The following is a 20,170-nucleotide window of genomic DNA, read 5'->3' on the forward strand; positions in this document are numbered from 1 at the left end:
GAAGCTACGCTTAGCCTCTGTGTCCATAAAAGGCGATTGAAGCAGGTGAATACAAATCAAGATTGAATAGTTAGCAGAGTTAAAATAACGGTATTTTTGAAAAAGAATTTAATTGAGATTTTAGTCTCTCAGTGAGTGTCATCTAGCCTGGAAAATATAAATGTTCAGTCTAGTTTTTCTCGATTGTGAGAGAATTTGTCTGAAATTTAGTGGAGTCATAATTAAAACCGGTAAGCTTTTTATTGTGATATCTCGCTTGGCCCCTGCGAGCTTTCTTTTAGATAGTTAAAATCACAAAGATAAAGCAGACCGTACGCCATAGTTCCTTTACGTGGTCGGAACAATATTATTTCAATATCGTGTGGGACCACTTCGAACGCGGCATCAGCGGGCAATTGCGAAATATTATCAAGAAAAACTATTTTGCGCGGTGTCTTGGGATAGTGCTATTAATGAATTCGGTTCCATGCATCACTGTCAACCAATATTAATATCGATCAATTTTGTCTGCATTAAACCGGCATACAAATCCCTAACGTAGCCATCCCTGCCATAGCCATAACTGAGTTCCTTCTTTAGCGACCCTTTTTCACCGGGAATTTCGTAGAGGATGCAGTTCGATGACGGGAACCTCAAAAAATGATTCTCTTGAACATTTTCAACGAAGACTTAGTAAGAAGTTGTTAATTGCTAAAAGTTCAAAATTAATAACGCTCGGTGTTTTGAGTGATGACTAATAGCACTTTCAGTAGCTTTTTTATGTATTCTCACCGCTGTTGGTCAGCAGAGCAAAGTTTCAGGGATATAATTTGACTAATTGAATGTGGGTAGTGTAAAATTGCATATGAAAGACGTTCAATGTCTCGATGCGTCTAAGTGCATAGCGATCTTCAAAGTCAGAGCTTTTTTCTGGATGGTCTATGTAACTAGCTTTGTCATAAAATAGGCGTCTGTTGCTTTGGTATTGCAAAAAGTCTGTTGGAAGCGGGGGCGCTCTGTGTCTTTCAATTACTTTCTGTCGACTGAGAGCCCTATTAACAGCCGGTTGAAAAAAAGAGCTAACTAATTTTGACGGCTCGGTTTGTCAAACTACTCAAGAAGGGGAGATGAAGTTACGCTCTCTGCGAGCAAAAGTTGGAGTGGTACAAAAGTTTGCTCGAAACGTTCTATCGAAGTAATTTTTTGTAATTCGCTGAAACCTAAGTTTTTGTTCAGAGAAAAGATTAGTTCTTTGTTCCATAAAAATCATTTTCACGCTTTTTAAATGATTTTCTACGCTTTCTATTAGCAAGCGTTATCAAATGGGAATTTGGGCTTTTTTGGGTTAACTCAACAAAATCAGTTGGCATTTCTGGTGTGATGGACTGCCATTCAATTTTTTTGACGAATCGCAATTGGCGTGAAGTTACGCTTCGCCTCTGTGTTTAAATTTTGACCTTGATGATGCCGTCTATACATGCTACGATTTCGTTTTCCGGCGAATAATAGCCTGGCGTTGGTCAAATCCTAACGTAAGACATGAATTATTCAATCAAAATGAAGGGCATAACTTTTTCAGATCAATGTGATAAAAGCTAGCCGTGATGGAGATCTCGAGAACCTTCTACGAGTTCCTGGTGGAAGAAGAGAACTTCAAACTGTGCTTCAAGCTAGCCAATTCTGTGTCATGCATGAAGGAGATCCCACTTGCAAACCTGAGACTCCTCTTCGAAATGAGTCCAATCATCGACGATGGAACCTGTATTTTGGACTCCAGGTCTCTTTCGGGACTCATAGCTCTGAACTTGACAATGGTCGAGTCAGGTTTCAAGCATTACGATACAATTTCAAACTACCTTCTGGAGCTCCTGAGCAATGTGAGAAATGCAACATGGGACAGTCCGTATGGAGTTTCTTCGAGACGAAGTATCATTTTTCCTGAGTTCTTCGGAGTAGTATTGGGGACTATTTTGACAGACATCGCAGCTTACAGGGACGATATGAAAAGCGAAATAGTTGAAAGGGTTTTCGAAGAGTTTGACTATGCGTTTACACGCTGTGCAGACGTGCAATCAATCGCTAAGCCTGAGTTCAAAAAATTTGTAGGTTCTTACGTTCCTTTTATAATTGGTTTGTTGAGGACGTTTGCTAGAAAATCCTCGATGAATATTCCTGTCACTTCGCTGCTTTTCAACGAATCAACACTTTATAAAAAGGAAGACAAAGGGAAAGGTGCTGTGCAGAAAAACCCGACTATAACCAGAAGAAGTACGGTTATACCAGCCGGTGAAAAACGAAGCATCACTGGCTATGAAAATAGATTCACGCTTGTGATGAAGTCGAAAGATACACAAAACGCAATTAGATCAAGTAAAATAGACGCTGAGAAAAATAAAAGCGGCTATGAACTTATTGATTTTGATCCTGTTAATCTGTTTCATCATTATGGGTCAAGTTATCCGATTCTGAAACTGAAGAAGTATTCGTTGAACCAGCTTCTCAATCTCACCAAAACAGAGTTGATATTCTGCCGAAATGTCATCAGTAATCTTTTAAACGACCAATTTCTGCAAAAGTTAGACGATGGCTGTGAGTACTTATACTACAAGTTGGATAAGAAGTTTCCCTATAAGAGCTACAGTGAAATCATCAGTCTCAGTGCAATATCGATGGTCAAAGCATTGGTCTACAACTCGGAATTACTTGCGAACGATGAGGTAAAGACTGCATTTCACGACATTGTCAAAGTGCAGTACGTATTGTTAAACAACATAGATATAGAAACAAAGTACTTGAATGCACGACTCAGTTTCAGTCCCGACACTTACAATCCATACTACTTGTTTTCAAGGGCATCGGCTGAAACTACAGAGCTCTTGGTAAAATTAACCGAGGAAGAAAGCGCCGAAGTCATTTTGACTAAATTGCAGTCGCGAATTTCGAAAACGGGACCGAACTTTGCGAGGTCTTTCGTATTCGAACTTCCAATGTACGAATGTGCTCTGAACTGCATGGGAACCCAGGCGGAAAAGTTCCCCTCGTCCCAAGTAGCGAAGTCAGTTGTTGATCATCTGAAAAATTTTCTGCTGGACCCTTCTTTAGTTCTGTCAAGTGTTTATGGACTGAGCCACAATATCACGTTGACGGCGACACTCGATAAAGAAATCGCGTCTCGGAAATTTTCGTTGGCCAACCCGCTTTCGGCATTTGCTCGACTTCGAGATGTAGCAATTGCAAACCTATGTCGCGCCTTGCAAGCTGTAAATCTGTCGAATCAAACGGAAATTGACGCTGCGCTTGCGACTATTTCAGCCAAAAGTTACTTGACTGCGGAGTCCAGAACCAGGGATGTATCAGGGAGGGGAATGATGATTGAAAACGAGATTGTTTCCAGGAACTGTATCCTGATTTTGGGACATCTTGCGCTGACCCAAAGACAAGTATGTAGAAGATCTGCAGCGTAACAGTATTTCTTGTTTATTTTCTAGGAAACAAAATTGATTTTTTTTTCGTTTGGCTTTTGATTTATTTTTGAGATATATTCAAGATCATTTGCTAAATGGAAGGCTAATTAGGCTCTACCATTACAAGTGATAATACACGAAAGGACGTGATTTATTTTAAGTTTCAAAAATGGCATTTAGTTTTCACAATTCCCGGTGGAATGAAAGAAATTAGCATTCGTCCAGTTTTCTCTAATTGGATTAGTTTTTTTCAAAAAGTGACAATCATCAGAGGTTCTTGTAATTCAAAGAGTTTTGTCAGTCATTTTTTTTGTTCTTCATTAGTTCATTTACACTTCTCCAACTCTGTTGGCTAAGTTTACTATTTATATTTTATTACAATTTTGGACATCCCGGTTTGCAATTTCAGTCGTTCGCTGCCAATGCAGATCTGATGTCGAAGGTGCTCAGTATCTTCCAGCAGATGTTCAGTCGGGACTCTGCCTACATGGATGACCTCATCATAGATCAGATGGGATACATGGTTATGGTTGGTCCAGCAGGTCAGTTTCAATTTCAACTTTGCCTAATTGTTGTTGCGAATAACTTATTAAATAGTTTATCAGAGATAATGAGAAACTACACGAATCGAATGAAGCAGATGCTTATGAAACGAATTAATCAACCATGTTGTTGAAATTGAAAAATGTTACAGGAAGCTATACCTGCTAGTTATAAATTAAGATAAGGAGAAAATCATAAGTTTGACTTTCTGAACTTCTTTTGTCATTATCTCTCAGTCCATCAAACAGTGAGCATTGTAGCAGCCTGTGATTCATTGAAATATATAAAGTCATCAATCATAGAGAAATTGAGTTTTCACACTGATTCTAACGTGGTCTGGAGAGGAAAAGTATGGGTCAAATTTCTTAAGAATTCCAGAGATCTGATTTTCTCCAGAAGTCTCCATTGAAGCAATTTTTGTTCCGAGAGATGAAAGTTAAAGAAAAAAGCAGGCATAACGAAAAGGTTAAGCTGGCATTATGGACAGAAGCATCAGCAAAAGAAACATAAACCCACAGAAGTGTCGTAAGAGCAAAGCAAATATTTTAAATTAGCGAGAAACAGTTTTTTCCGCCCTGAAACTCTTTTTAATCGAAAACTCTGTTTCTATATTGCAACAATGATTTACCCCAACGTTGTGATGGCACAAAAGCAGTTTTGTTTGCTGATGATACAGCTACAATTCAAAAATCAATGAAGATTGACTCATTTGCACAATATCTGGAGGATGTTAACCAATGGACAGTGCAGGGGCGGATTTAGGGGGGGGGGGGGGGATTGGACTCCCTGCCGACCCAAAGGGCCCCCCTTTGTACTATTTACACAAGCAAAGCTTGTGTGATAGTATGAACTCTCTTTTTTTCCAACCTAAGTCGCAAATATTTGTGTTCATTTTGAAAGTGTTCATTTTGATCACTAACCAGCTATTAAGTACAGCCACTGCTTAGGATATTAATACAGACTATTATATTACAAATAGCACTTTAGCTTCTTGGTATAATGGATCTGTAGCGTAGAGTTAGAGAAGGAGACCCGCAACTAAATAAAAGGGTTCGAACCTGGGCGGGTTTGGATGTTTTTAATGAACTTTTCGTATACTAGTTAAAATGCGTCCGCTCTATAAATTGAGGCATGTTAGTTGGTAAATTTCTTTTTTTTTAATTGATTGGTACTGTTAATGCTTCATAATTGGTTTGCGTCACTTAGCAATTATGTAGGCTCATAATTGGTGTGCGTTACTTAAAAAATTTTCTAGTCTCAAACTTTTACTCATCCAATTTTTCCCAGTAGCGTTATCGGTAATATTTTTGCTTGTGTATTCGAAGTGCAACTTCGCCTCTGTGTTGGAGATATCCATTGGCAGACGGACTCCAAAATTTTCTAATATTAAAATATTTTAATATATTTAAAAGTTTTGAGTGCCTAATAAAGTGCCTAAAACGCTTTTTTAGTTTTCAGTGTTTTGGGAGATAAGGGAAAATCAATTTGATAGACCTAAAGAAAAAGTTCGCTAAAATTTTCGATTTTTTTTTTGAAAAACTGTCGCCACCCCTCTCGAGAGAATCCTACATCCGCCCCTGGGCCAGTGTACTGTATTTTTTGTTTGTTTTTGAGTCGATGAACATAGTTTAGTTTTTACATTGGTCGCGGTGACCTTGTTTTTTTGTCAGGAAAAGTTTTAAAATTTGTTCACGCTCAATTTTAATTTTTTTGTGCTGTTTGAGTTTTAATTTGTTTTTAGTTTGAGTTCAGCAAACTCTACTATCGAACAGCGAATAGGTAAAAACCACGAAAAACGTGATCGACTTTTAATCTCGAAAACGGATTTTCAATTTCAGATTACCTAGCGGATTAAATACCTTAATAAGTAAGCCAGTTTTCTCAAATTGAGTTAAGTTTATATAACAAAAGTGTCAATCATAAATTGCTCTTGAAATTAAAAAAGCCACAAGGCCATCTGTTTTTTTTTGAAAGTTGAAGTTTTTTCAAAAAAAATCTGTTATTTTTTCATTGACTCCTTTCCAACTGTATGTTGGGTTTGTTTTAATTGAAAAAGATCGCTTATCAAGTTCGATAAACTTATTTCATTTTCTCTCGAAAAATTGAACGATTTTTTGTCTCGTTTTTCGCAAAGCTGTTGTTTTTGCAAAGCTGTTTTTTTTTAAATAAAACGTCACGTACAAGTTATGAATTATCATCGCATCCTCTCCTCGGTTTGATTGTTCTGTCGTTTACCTAACTAGTATGCAACCCCTAACTGGCTATAGTGACATATTTATAACCAAAATTATCCGGTCACGCTGCAGTGAATCTTGCGCTCACACAAGACTGTTTAGATCTCGACCATGCAACGCAATGTAAATTCGGGGAGTATATTTGGAATTTGATGTTTTAGGTGGTCCCCTGTGGGCATTGCCCCCCTCCGGTGCCGCCTATTGCTCGGAAACAGTGGGTAGTGGGGGGTTTGGGGGCCACTCTTCTGCAACAGCAGCAGCCACCCAGTCGCTCTGGTGGGACAATGAGGAGGAGGGGGAGTACGAGAGTGTGGTGGTGGAGCCGAGTAACAACCAAGTCTACCAGCAGATCATGAAGCTCTTCTCCCACGCCCTCTGCGGGTCATCTGCAGCTGGGGTACTAGCAGAGTGAGTAGTCCAAGTAGTTTCAGGCGGTGGCAAATGGTAACAGGTTCTGCACACGGATTTGCGATTCAGGGAACTTGAATTCAAATTCAATTCAAGGCGAGTTTTTACCAGTTCAAATCTTTCTAAATCAATAAAATCAATTTGAGAACTCTGAGAAACTCTTAAAATCAAGATATTGGAGGGATTTTACGAACTGTTTCGAAAAAACTCAAGAATTTGACGTTCATGGAGGCTAAATTTTGTCGAGCAGTGTCCGCATTAATTCCGAAACCAAAAAAAAATCTGAACAATTTTTTTGCCAAATTAGTTCTTCGGAAGTGTATCTGTTCAGTCAAAACTGACAAAAGAAAATTATACGAATGTAATAGCAGCGGAGCGAAGCGGTAGCAATTTGCCGATGCCTTATTACCAATTTTCGCCTGTTACAAATTGCCCATCAACACAAGTAGCTGCTTCACATAATCTTAGATAATAAGATTCTTCCTTGTTTTTATTGTAAGAAAGCGTTTTCGGGGATCGTACTTTCTGGACTTGAAAGTTTCAACTGCCAAAAGTACTGATCCAGCCCACACGTGTTCCATATGTTTCAAACTATGACTACAGTGAAAATAATAATACACGAAGAGTACTTGGAAAAAATAAGTTGGAAGTTAACTGAAAGTTGAAGGCTGTGATGATTTTAACATTTGGATGTGAACAGGAGCAAAGTCAACTCTCCTGCAGGAGGTCCCCAGTTCACGTTTGCAGTTCGCTCTTCTTCTCTCGGGGCTTCTTTAGAAGCCAGTGCTGCCGCTATCAGTCACGTAATCCCCTCCGTCATCCGAACGATGACAGCCATGTCCGCCTCCATCCGAGATCACGAGCACATGACTGACTTCCTGTTGAGGTTGTTGAATATATTCAACAGTCTGGGAATGAGTAACATAAGACCAGCGGTAGAACAGCAGGGAACGAAAACAGAGGGAGGGGGTAAGTTCACATTATGCGATACCTCATTAATTTATCTTTGTTCTGCTATGTTTCTTTATTGGTGTTCAGCGTACTTTATGTTCACGATGATAACATTTTTGCCTATAAAACTGTTGGAATTGTTTATGAAACTCGTTGCCTTTAAAATGATGTTTTTCACACAAGCGAAATCTATTTAATAATAAGAGTCTATTTCTTTGCAAACATTTATCAATTTTGCTTTAAATTTGGGCTGGATTTCTGCCTGAAATTTAGCTTCTATTTGGTCTAATTAGTTTGCTTGGGTGTTTTATCGCAAAAAAATGGTTTGAATGTGGTGGTTCAACTTCGATAGTCAAATGGAAGCCAAGTTAAGCTCTCAAGTATCAAATATGCAACTGACGCGAAAAAACGTGAATGGCATCTAATTTCAAAACACGATTTTAGTTTGTTGAAATCTCAGCTGAATGAAACAATATAACGTTGATCCGTTTTCATCAAATTGGTTAGGTTTATCAAAAGGTAGTCAATCATAAAATAATCTGATGTTTCCGTCTCATTAACACTTTTTTTCTTTTTTTTCGTATGTCCAGTGATGGCCATTTAAATGATTTTTAAATGTTTGTCTGTTGGCTTTGTTTTAAAATAGCTCGAGTTTTATTAATTATAGAGTAATTAATTATGTTTGTGATTATGTAACTGCAAGGATCGACGGAGCAAAGTTTGAGAAATGATTCAAAAATGGAGAGTTCAGGGTTCAACTCCTGTAATCTCCAGATATATTTTTTTCCAGACTCTTATATAGGTCGCGATGTTTTTTTTTGCTTTTTTTTCAGGAAAAGTCTTAAAATTTGTTCAGGTTCAAAAATACGTTTTCGCGGTTTGACTTTTGGTTTCTTTTTAAGTTCAGTTCATTTCATTTGTTGAAAGGAAGGCAAACTCCACTATCGATCAACAAAAGTGTAAAGTTCTAGAAAAACTTGATCAACTTCTAGTTTCGAAAGTGGGAATTCAACCATCTAATTTCCCAGCGAAATAAAAGTTTTACCTATTGACTTATTGGGTTAATTTTTTCAAAAAAAGTCAATTATAAATTGTTTCAGAAATTCAAAGAGCTTTAAAGCTATCTATTTTTTCTTTGAAATTCAGAAGTTGAGATTTTTCAATATTTTTTCTAACTTGCGTTCATTTAGTCTTTTCCAACTGTCTGTTAACTATGTTTTTGTATTTTTTAAGTGTAAAAAATGGGCGCTCTTGTGATGCTTCAATCAAATACCATTTTCACGCTCTGTCTGTGACTTATCTTTAAGGCCCATTTAAAAGAAAAGAATTGTTGGGGATGGAATGAGTTGGAAGAACAATTTAATGTCTCATAGAGCGGTTTAGAGGAAGGGTTTTAAAGTTGGAACTTGCAGCGATTCAGAATTGCGTATTTTACTCAAGACACCGCCAAGCAAAGTATAACATTTCAAATAGGGTGGGGGACGTTAGCTGGGTATATTAAAGGGGGAGTGTTAACTTGGTCCGAGTTCTGTTCTGTTTACTCATAGCGGTATATTTAGTAAAAACTGGGCTGGTCAAAAGTGTGGCACAAGCGATGGTCGGTGAGTGTGAAAAAATATATAATTTCACTCTTTCATTTCTGTTTTCTGCACCACTATTCTTTTAGCAGTCTTTGCTGTGAATGGCTTAACCATGCTCAGTTTTCAGTATCTGTCCGTAGTTGACAAGCTGATATGAATTATTTTTAGGTAATTTTTTGTTATTGTTTTTTTTGTCTGCAAGAGGAAATAGCTATCAAGAAAATATACATTGTAATACAACGTGGCTTTTCAAAAGCGTCTTTGCTGGCATATAATTCTTTTTTTTGTCAATGTGCACACGCAATTTCCTTTAAATTCAGATTAAATCGCTCTGCGTAAAAATTACTGTCATGGTTGTTTTTAGTTTGGTAAATGCGTAGCTTAAATCTATTATGGCAAATACGTATCAAATTTTGATGCTCGATTTAAATGTTATGACTTGCCAAATTTCAACTCAGTGAAAATGCATATACTTGCTTTGTTTTGCATATCGTTGCATATAAATGAAATCAGGCGAGGGCGAATTTAGTGCCCCAATCTATTTTAGATCCATTTTCGACCAACCGACCCTTAAAATTATCTAGAGGTGTCTTCGGCGCCAATATGAACTAATTTTGAAGTGGAGCGTGCTAGCTTTGAACTAATCAAAACTTTCCAAAAAGTGCTCAAAAAGCGGCGCAGAAATAGTTCGAAATTTTTTTTGTGAGTTTTCCACCCAGACGTTAGAAAAAATCCTAGATCCGCTCCTGCCTGAGCTTAGGTCTTGTAGCTAAATTGATATTAATTGTTCCGTTTCTCCAAGGGAAAGTTTCAGGCTTTATCGAAATTGGGGCAATTTTTGTGAGTGTTTTTGAGTGGTAACTGTTTAGGTCCAAAAGTGCAGAATAAGTGCAACAGTGGGGAACTACTGGCGCCCATCGCTACTCTTCTGGACCGGATCCCTCAGGAGTTTGAGTCACAGAAGCAGGTTGTACCACATTGACTTCACTTTTTTTTGCATTTTCAGGTGATCTCTTTTTTATAACAGATTCGACATTTCAAAATATGTACGTGTTATAACTATTTACACTTGCGAAGCCTAAGTCGCAAATATTGTTGCGGCAACTTTATGGTGCGGCACCCCAAAAATGGTCGCGCACCTTTACAGCTTTTTGTAATTTGAATAGTAATAAGTTAACACAGTTGTTGCATTTTTAATTCATCAAATGAACCGAAAAAAGTGATTTGTTTCAGACAACAACAATAATGAAAACTCGATTTCAGAAATTTTCTTACTCAATATATCTCGCTATTGTTTGAAATGCATAATTTATACATAATATAGTTTTCTGCTTTGCGATTTGTAACATGCAAAGTTAATGTGGATGCCTTCAGTTTGTTATATTCCAAAATATTACATGCAAAATTGAGTCTATTTGTATTTGGTGCCACTTTCGCCGAATGGCATTGGCAAGTTATTAGCATATGTAGCTGCTTCATTTGTGACTAGTGTTTTTCGGTTAGTAAGCTTGCGTGGCTGAGCGAATAGTGCGTGAGGCTCAAAATCTTTTGATTGCAGAAGGTCGCAGATTTGAATCCTCGTAGCCGAGTTTTTGCTAATTCAAGGCTTATTTCTACTTTTTTGGCCGTGTTCTCGCAAGTGTTTGTGAAGCGCAGCTTCGCCTCTGTGTTAAAAAATGTTTTAAAAAATAAGTGTATTAACAATCTTTTGAAAAATAACTATGTTGTTTCATTTATGACATCTAATGATCGTCTGGTCTTTTTTATGGACAAAAGAAAGACAAATATCGTCCAATGAAAGTGGTTACATTTAAATCGTTTGATGACAACTTGTTACTCAAACTTTCGTCTGGAAAAGCAATGTGTGATAAGTTTTGATGAGCTGTATCTGATCCGTTATCATCGGGGACTTTGTTTTGTCAGGTTTACAAGGCGTTCCAGCAGTTCTGGTTCTTCGTTTCTCGGCTGCAGCTGGACGACGAGAGCAAGTCAGCAAATGTTTCGCCGAAGTGGTTCGAGGCCATCACTCGTATCGCGAGGAAGGCGCCTCTGCTGGTGTCGAGCGAAGAGTCACAGAATTTGAAGCAAATAGTTGATGTCGACTTCAAATTTATGGATGTAAGTTACAGCTATTTATTCGAGCAAGCATGATGAAACTTGTCTTCTCAGTTACGGGCGCGGTGGTGAAATGGCTGAAACGATCCGTGCTTGTTGCCGAGGGTGAGGCAACATTACCCTTCCCAGAATAATAGCCAAACTGGTCCTTTTCTTCGTTATGCTGGTCCTTTTCTTCGTTGACAAACCGTCAGAAATGTAGATGGTTTCATTGAATGTCCGTCTAGAAATATCATAGGATGTGTGTGGATATCAATGTGTGCATAGGAAAGAGAAAATTGCCCATAATTAATAGTTGCCCATAATTTCATAAATCCGAGCAAAACGTTTACATTATCTCGACTCTTTTTGATGTTACTTTTAAGAATTTTAGAATATCACGTTGAATTTTTTCCCTGCGAAATGTCATGACAATCTTTTATTTTATTAATGTGGGTTCTTTCACCATAAAAATGTAATAAAAAAGACTGGATAAAGTTTGGATTTATGTCGCCGACCCTAGAACCGATGTTTTAGGACTACTCGGCGAATGAAATGCAAACTTTGAAGACACAATTAATCAGTCGCACTAAAGCGAAGGAAGAGTTCTACCATTCGATCTTGAAAATCGAAACTTCATCTCAAATAAACTTTGCTATTGCTGCCATCACTTTAGAGAGTCTACGGCACAAACATGCTTCGATTCCCTCATTCAGAGTGATTTTCCAATACTTTGAGGAACTGCAACTGATGAAAGAGGGAAAGATCAATAATATGTGGACTGTCACGAAAGGAATCTGTGACTACGTTTTCACTATATACCTGGATACTATGCGCTGTCAATCTAGAAACATGGCTCACGAAAACTTGCTAAAAGAGCATTCCCAGTACCTGTTGATCAAGTTCAACGATCCTGCTCATGCGATTCGAAAGCAAGCCGATCACTACTTAAGCCAGCTGCTGACAGAGTTTCCGAATATTCTGTGGAATTATAACTTCATTAAAACGTCCCTAGATATTCTGGAACTGCAGAGCATGCACATACAGCAGAGGCAGGAGGGAATAGCGCTAAAAACTCCAGTTTCAGAGACGGGCCTGGAACTTGTTCACACGAGGACGACCGAGGAACGACAAGCGACCTTGAATGACTTCACCGAGCGCACGAGGAGTTTCATTCTGGCAGCTGTTCAAAGCGCGGGAAACACTACCAAGTCGCACCTAATGCATTACATTGATACAAAAGACGAGCAAATTTGTTCAACTTCATCTCATCCTGGCTGGGGTTTGGCCATGGACTTCTTAGTGAATAATCCTCAGAATGACTTCTCTTTTGGTAATACACAGGAACAGGGCAATATTGTGTCTTTTATGACACGCAGAAGCAAGTGTCTTGGTGAAGCAAGGGGTATGATTTTATCTCTCCGTGAGTTGGGAAAATCTCCGAAAGAGTTGCATCAAAAGTATGCTAGAGAACTGATGTTGAAAGACAATTCAGACGAAGTGTTCTTGAACGCAGTTTTCAGACTGAGCGCTCTGATTATCATGAGTGAGGAGAATTCGGAAACGAGCTTCATGTTGAAGACAGTTTGCTGTGGTTTCCTGAATCATTTCACGGAACAGGGAGTGAACAACTCGATAGCTTGCTGGGAGTGGATTCTTTCAGCACGAAACGACCTTACCCTACAGCTGTTTATGTACATTTGCGAAGCTTGGCATAGTTCCAAAGATCGAAAACTTGGAATATTTTCTGATGAAAAGGATACCCAAACTTCTTCCATATTTACCCAAGGATCTGAAATGCCTTCAAATCTGGAGTTCGTCGTTCCACACAATCTTCTGATCCAGTTTATGGAGCAGAAATTTGCTACTTTCAAATTTAGCGATCACGATGTTGTAGACATGCTGTATCATTTAGTCGGACAAACTTTACATTGTGACTCGCTGGTTAAAGACCCAAACTTGCGCTTGGATTTCAAACCGATAATGAATCGAAGTTTAGGCGCGGTTGGCGTTCGATTTAGAATACTACTACTAGCTTTGCATCTACTGCAGTTCAAATTTCCAAAAGAAGACAACGCGGACAAGGAATTGCATTCGCGTAATGTGTACCAGAAACGGATTCTCAACTGTGCTTTTGAGTATTTCACTCAAAGTGCGTTTCCGCCTGTTCAAAGCCGCGACAATTTGCGAGAAGACATTTCGGCTTTGATTGACTTTTTCGTTTTGCTGCGCAGCGAACGAATGAGAATCGGGAGACTGCTGGAAATGGATAAAAAGGCGCGAGCGGGGAAGAAAGATGAATTGAAATTACTCTCTAGCAAGTTGAATTTATTAAACTTGCTTGTCTGGACCGAGATCGAAAGACTCACGATTTGGTTCAACCCTATAAAATTGCCCTTTGATGACCCTAAATTCAAACAATGGCCCAAATTGATGACCTTTGTAAGCAGTTCCATGGCGCAGATAAACTCTGATAAGTTTTGGTCCGAGTATACCTTTGTTGCGTGGTGTATATGTCCTGATTTGGCTGTCCATTTACCCAGTAGGTTCAAATACCACCAGTCGATTATAAGAGAGTTGAAGAAGCTGGTTAGAAATTATCCGCAGATGGTGTCTCATATTCCACAAGCGGTGGACTATTTGTGTTGTGATATGGAGGACGCGGATAGTGCGGAGGTGATGCCAGTTCTGACCTGGAAGTACGGCACTCCTTGTGCTGCTTTGAAGTTGTTGTTCACAACTAGGAGTTCGTACACTGCCCAATATGCTATTAGACTGCTGCAGGTGAGAGGCTTTGTTTGTAATTCTCAAAAATCTAATTTGCAAAAATGCCAATCACTAGGCTGAACTAGAAACTTATTCGCATTTTATTTGAATTTTTGCATCTTTTGCAATATTATCTTCGTAGCATCTCAATTTTTTATCCTTGCGATAAGCAAGGGTATTGCAACGTGGTATTAGAGTTTTTCCCGTAAACAACTTTGTTCACAAGATCTCTGATGTTTCATCTTGCTTCATAGCAAATTTAAAATCAATCAACCACACAGCGCATCTGGGGGCTGAGATTACGCGCCTATTTGAGACAACAAAGGCTTCTGGTTTGATTCCGGTAGGGGCCTGTTTTTTTTTCAAACGAGTTTCTTTTTTTTTTACTATCGTCCGTCTGTTTGTTTTTGTCAGCATAGATTCCATAGCACGGACTCTTTTTTTAAAGTTCAGCTTTTTTCGAATTTCCTGAATGCCATTTCTAAAGCCCAATTGGTGGAGCTAATTGAGTTACAAGATTTTTGCGGAATTTGAAAAATTTGTGATCTTTTTTTTTGCTCCGTTCTTCAATGTGCACTGAATTATTACGTCTGCGATGATTGTGCTCGCGATTAGCAAGAGTTATCAATTCAGAATATAGAGCTGTTCTTTTTTTAGACAACTTGTCCAACAAAGTCACTGAATCATTTTCTCAAATCTGCATTTTCGTCAATCAACCGAGATATTTTGCGCACGTTCTAATCAATATTTGTTTTTAATGTTGGTTCTAATGTTCTCAAGTCCTGTTCGGTCTAATTTCGTTTTTTTTCTCATTTTTTTTGTTGACTCGGCCTAAAAGTTTTTTCGTTTTATACTTAATATTCCTAGTGGCATGGTATTGTATCATTGGATGAGCGAAACAAGTTTCCTTTGCCTGTGAGTCTTTTGAGGGGGTAGTTAATTATTTTTAAGGTTTTAATTTAGTTTTTTTTTATGAAATTTTTTTTGGGCTCATTTTTTGGTTTTAATACAGCTTTGTTTCTATGCAAATGTACTTTTAAACTTTCTTTTTCGTAATTTTTTTCTTCAAAAAAGTGACTTTCGTTTAAGACGAAAATTTTGGTAGATCTAGCGTTTCTGGTCATTTCATAACATTTTTTCCACTTGGCGGCTTTCGTCTCAATTTCGGTCTGCAAGTTTGTCATGCTATGTTTGTATTGTATCGCAAGTGGCGCGAAGCTCTGCTTCGCCCCTGTCTTAAATATTTCACACGCCGATCTTTTTTGTGCTTTGAGATTTTGCAAAATGACATTTTTTGGTAAAGGATTTTGATATTATAATACATGAAAATAACTCAGCACACTTCTGCCAGCTGTTTCCGACTTCTAAAATATCCTTAAAGAAATTAAAAGGTCCAATGAGCTCGAATCTTGTATGTTTTAGTCATATCCGGAAGATGTGTTAATCTTCTTCGTGCCACAGATAGTTCAGAGTTTGCGATACGATGATGTACTGGGCTACGTCAAAGAGTTCATTCTATGGGCTGCCAAAAAGTACGAAATACTGGCACATCAGTTGATTTGGAACATGGAAACGAACGCCTATCGCGACGAAGACAAGAACCTAAAAGATGAGAAAATTGGCGACTTATGCCTACATTTGGTAGAACAGATCAAAAAAAATTTCACGCCTGAGCAGGAACAAATGTACAGAAAGGAGTTTGCATTTTTCCATGAGGTGACCTCGATTAGTGGGAAGATAAGACCGTTTGAGAAGGGACCGAAGAGAAAGGCGGAGTGTCAGAGACTGTTGAAGAATATTGAAGTGGGAGGGGAGAGGAAAGGATGTTATCTTCCTACGGGTATGTACTTGTTGGACTATTAATTGACATCGTGAGTTGTTAATTAGTTTTCGGATGGACTAATTGTTCGTTGCGTTTTCAAAGTATATTTGACCTGCGAGCATCATCAAGACAACGACAAAGGATTGTTTTTGATTGTCGATGAACTTGAGCTCCGACCCCCGCTCTCATAAAGGCTGGGAAGGAACTATGGCGTAAGGTGCATTTTTCTCGATTTTGACTACACCCACGAAAATTTGCACGGGGTCAAATATAGTATCATGTTAAAGCCCTATTGATCGTGATTGGGATTCCAAAAAAGATGTCTCTGTGTCAACATTTTGGACTCAAATTGCAAACCAGTATTCCAAAAGATGGGAAAAAATAAATTATTTAATTTGCGGAGTCTTTGTACTTTTCCGCCCAAATTTTTTTGAAGCGCTACCTTGCAATATTTGTGGCTTCAATCGAACTATATATAACGGACGTGTTTAATTTCAGCCAGATTGGGGCCTTTTTTGTATTTAAGATTTTGAGATTTGCGAACTTGGAAGGAATACGTAAAAAGACCCGAGTTCCGTAAATCGAGTTCAGAAAAAAAAGGACTAGAAAAGAGCCCTGATCTTGTGACTATTTTGGCTACAGTTTTCTGTTTTTAGATCCAAATGCGGAGGTGGTTGGTATCGACTACTCTTCTGGTATTCCGATGCAGAGTGCGGCCAAGGCACCGTTCTTAGCCAAGTTCTTCGTCCAGAAGAAGAACAAGAAGCGCAAAGGATCTGATAAAGATAAAGGAGATGCTAAATCTGTGTCGGTCACGACCACTGCAACTAGCCAGGTGAATAAAAAGTGGAATATTCTGGAGTCTAAACAGAATTAGGGTACTTTTGCTACTTATCAATTTGAACAATTGAACGGGTTAGATTTCATGAAAGTATAATAGAATCATAATTCAATTTATTTTGATAAAATTTTGAGTCCGCCCCGTTATCGACTGAATGAGTTAACCTGTGTTGCATTTGTTTGTCAGACTGATCATAAGAAAGAGGCGAAGACTTACGTGCAAGGCTGCATCTTCAAAGTGGGCGATGACTGTCGTCAAGACATGCTGTGTCTGCAACTGATCCAGTTGTTCCAGAACATATTCCAGTCTATTGGTCTGGACCTCTACCTCTTCCCTTATAAGGTGGTGGCCACTGCTCCTGGCTGTGGTGTTATCGAGTGTGTTCCGGATAGCAGGACGAGAGATGAGTTGGGAAAGACGGCGGAACAGTCTCTGAATCTCTACTTCATTAACATGTTTGGGGAACAATCCAGTCGAGAGTACCAAGTGAGTTTGCATTAAATCAAAATTTGGAAGAATTTCATAAACATTAAAACAACTGGAAATATCTAATAGAATTTTTGGAGCAACAATTTGCAACTGGCTTTTTCAGAGGCCTTCCATGATGCGATTCTTTATTGTATTAGTTTTGGAAATTATTAGCAAATATTTTTTTTGAAAACAAATTTAATTAATTAATAGATTAATTTAAAGTAATAAGTTCACTCTCGCGTGTTTTTTATATAAGCATTATTTTATACACAAGCAAAGCCGTGTGATAGAATGAATTCTTTGTTTTTTTTTCAACCTAAGTCGCAAATAATTGTATTCATTTTGAAAGTGTTCTTCAATTGCAGTATGTGCATAAGATCAAAAACCAGCAATTACCTACAGCCAATGCCAAGGATATTAACACAGACTATTATATTACAAATAGTACTTTAACTTCAAGTTATCATGGATCTGTAGCGTAGAGGTAGCAAAGGAGACCCGCAACAAAATAAGAGGGTTTGAACCTGGGCAGGGTTGGATGCTTTTAATGAACTTTTTCGTATATTAGCTAAAATGCGTCCGCTCTATAAATTGAGGCATGTTAAATGGTAAATTTCTTTTTTTTTCTTCAAATTGACTGTTTTTCTGAAGTTCATTTTAGGAATGTCTATTTAAAATTAGTTTTCATGTTAAAAACTGCATTTTTTTTATTAGCCCCCGGCCTCCTTAAAAACTGCATTATAACGTGTCAGCGTGAACAGGTGAACAAATTTTCACATAATTTATAACATGCAAAATGCGGTGTGAACAATTTTTGAACAGCTTTGTTTTGTTATTTTACAAGGGGGGGTGGGAAAGTGGACTCAAATTTTTACTCATTCAGTTTTTCCCAGTAGCATTATCGATCATATTTTTGCTTGTGTATGCGAAGTCATATTTTTGCTTGTGGTTTCAGGAAGCGAGACGTAATTTTGTGATCAGCATGGCTGCCTATAGTGTAGTGGGATACATCATGCAAATCAAGGACAGACACAACGGAAATATCATGATTGACAAGTTCGGTCACGTGATTCACATCGATTTCGGGTTTCTGTTCGAGTCCTCACCAGGAAACAACCTCAATTGGGAACCCGACTTCAAACTCACTGCCGAATTCGTGGACTTAATGTGTGCGGGATACACTCCGAAAACAGTGATCACTGAACCACCATTTTACAGATTGTTCCGAGAACTAACAGTAAAGGGTTTCCTCGCTCTCAGACCCTACCACGAGGAGATTATTACCATTGTCACTTTGATGCTGGAAACAGGACTGCCTTGCTTTAGAGGTCAAACTATTCCAAAATTAAAAGACCGTCTCAAGCTTAATTTGTCGGAGAGAGAGGCAAGAGATCACATGTTGAAGGTTATTAATGAAAACAGCAAAAACTTTTGGGGTAAAACATATGACATGATTCAAGCGCTGCAAAATGATATAGCATATTTTTAGCTGTGTTGCGTTGTCAACGGTTGTGCATATATATATTGCATATAAATATATAAAAATTAACAATCAGTCAACTGAAATTATTTGACCTCCTTTATCCATGGGTTGATTTGTGGGTTAAAAAGTTATTGAGCATTTTACTCATTTTGCTATATGTTTAAAACAAGAGGAAAAATTGAAAAATAAATATTGCTGTTTCTAAAATATAAACAATCACTGGATATCAGAGGTTTTTTTAGTTGATGAATTGAAATTGAAAATGAAAAATTTGGCGAGACTTTAAATATCTAATTGTAAAGTTTTGTATATGAGGTTAGAAAATTAAATTTTCTCAATTAAACTTCATTTTTATGTTTGAGCTGATTTTTTTTGCAGTTTTGGGTTCAAATTGAATAAAGATGCTTTAAAGCACCGTTTATGACCAGTAAATTGTTGACCATTTATTAATGGTTGTGACCATTGATATTTTTAGTCAACCAGTCCGTCCGGAGGACTAACCCCCAGGATAATTATTTAAGTTGACAAGAGCGCATATAACCAGCCTCCATTTGACCTCCTTCCGAGAGACTCACTTCTAAAAGCTCACTCACTTCCAAGGGCTCACCTTGCAAATTGCGTCGCGCGTGCAATTTGAACCAGCAATCATTTGATTGCTGGGCACCATCACTGCCGGAGCGCCACAATGCCACGAAACGAAAGTTTTGTGATTTGAGAGAAAAACAACTAATCAAGGTATTTAAAGCTTGTTTTCGCGATATCTTTAGCTTGTAATTAAATGATGCAGCTTTGCGTTTGTGTTATACTTGGTTTGAATGCCGAGGACACACATACTCGTGTGAAGAGGATAAACCTTTAAGATTCTGTGCAAATTCTCAGAAAAAAGAAGTTCAGATGTAATTTTTTGTTTAGATTATTAAGTTCAGATAATGTTCTTTCTCTCAAGTTTTGATATTAGAGAAATTTTGATATTAAGTTTCGATCAAATAAGAAGAGATTTACGTTGATTTAATTTTTAAAAATATGTCTCTAACTTCCTTGTTTGTGAGATCATTTAACTCAATGAGTCAACACTAACTTTCCTTGAGTTTATAAGGTCATAATGTGAACAAGGATAGCCGGTTACTGTGCAAGTAGCACGGAATGTTCCAACCATATTCTTAAAAAAAGCACAGTTGTTTTTGTTCAAATAAGTGTCAATTTTTTTGTGTGGTTTGTAGTAAAATGACTAGATAAACGAAAAAACGAGCGAAAAAGATTAAACTTTTTGTGCTGACGTTTTTTGAACATTTTTGATTCCCAAAATTTTGATTCCCGAAATGGAGCTATTAACGCCAAAGACTAACTTTACTCAACTAAAATATGTCTTCACGTCTGAAATAAAGCGTAAATAAGCTAGTGTAAGCCTGCTCGCTGGCTTTATTCACTCGAATTTGACTGAAAATCAAAAATTTTAAACTAGTTTTTCTCGATTCTGGAACAATTTTTTGGAAATTTTATGTCGTTCGAATCACGACTGATAGGGCTTCGATAT

The 20,170-nt window shown here is 37.9% G+C and overlaps 1 protein-coding gene across 2 annotated transcripts; it reads left to right on the forward strand.

Annotated features, from left to right (window-relative positions):
• The first annotated feature begins 1,562 nt into the window (after positions 1–1,562).
• On the forward strand, positions 1,563–18,802 carry LOC134847022 (phosphatidylinositol 4-kinase alpha-like). Of its 2 annotated transcripts, XM_063864506.1 has the most exons (12): positions 1,563–3,419; positions 3,853–3,985; positions 6,382–6,628; positions 7,329–7,597; positions 9,139–9,180; positions 10,029–10,126; positions 11,083–11,277; positions 11,791–14,037; positions 15,442–15,859; positions 16,498–16,676; positions 16,869–17,168; positions 18,109–18,802. In XM_063864506.1, the coding sequence occupies exons 1-12, from the start codon at positions 1,584–1,586 to the stop codon at positions 18,640–18,642; spliced, it is 6,498 nt and encodes a 2,165-aa protein (XP_063720576.1). In that variant the 5' UTR covers positions 1,563–1,583; the 3' UTR covers positions 18,643–18,802. The 2 variants fall into 2 exon arrangements, with proteins under 2 accessions (XP_063720576.1, XP_063720577.1); XM_063864507.1 differs by lacking the exon at positions 9,139–9,180.
• The last annotated feature ends 1,368 nt before the right edge of the window (positions 18,803–20,170 follow it).

The sequence above is a fragment of the Symsagittifera roscoffensis genome, chromosome 5 (genome assembly GCF_963678635.1).
Source record: "Symsagittifera roscoffensis chromosome 5, txSymRosc1.1, whole genome shotgun sequence".
Classification (NCBI taxonomy): domain Eukaryota; kingdom Metazoa; phylum Xenacoelomorpha; order Acoela; family Convolutidae; genus Symsagittifera; species Symsagittifera roscoffensis.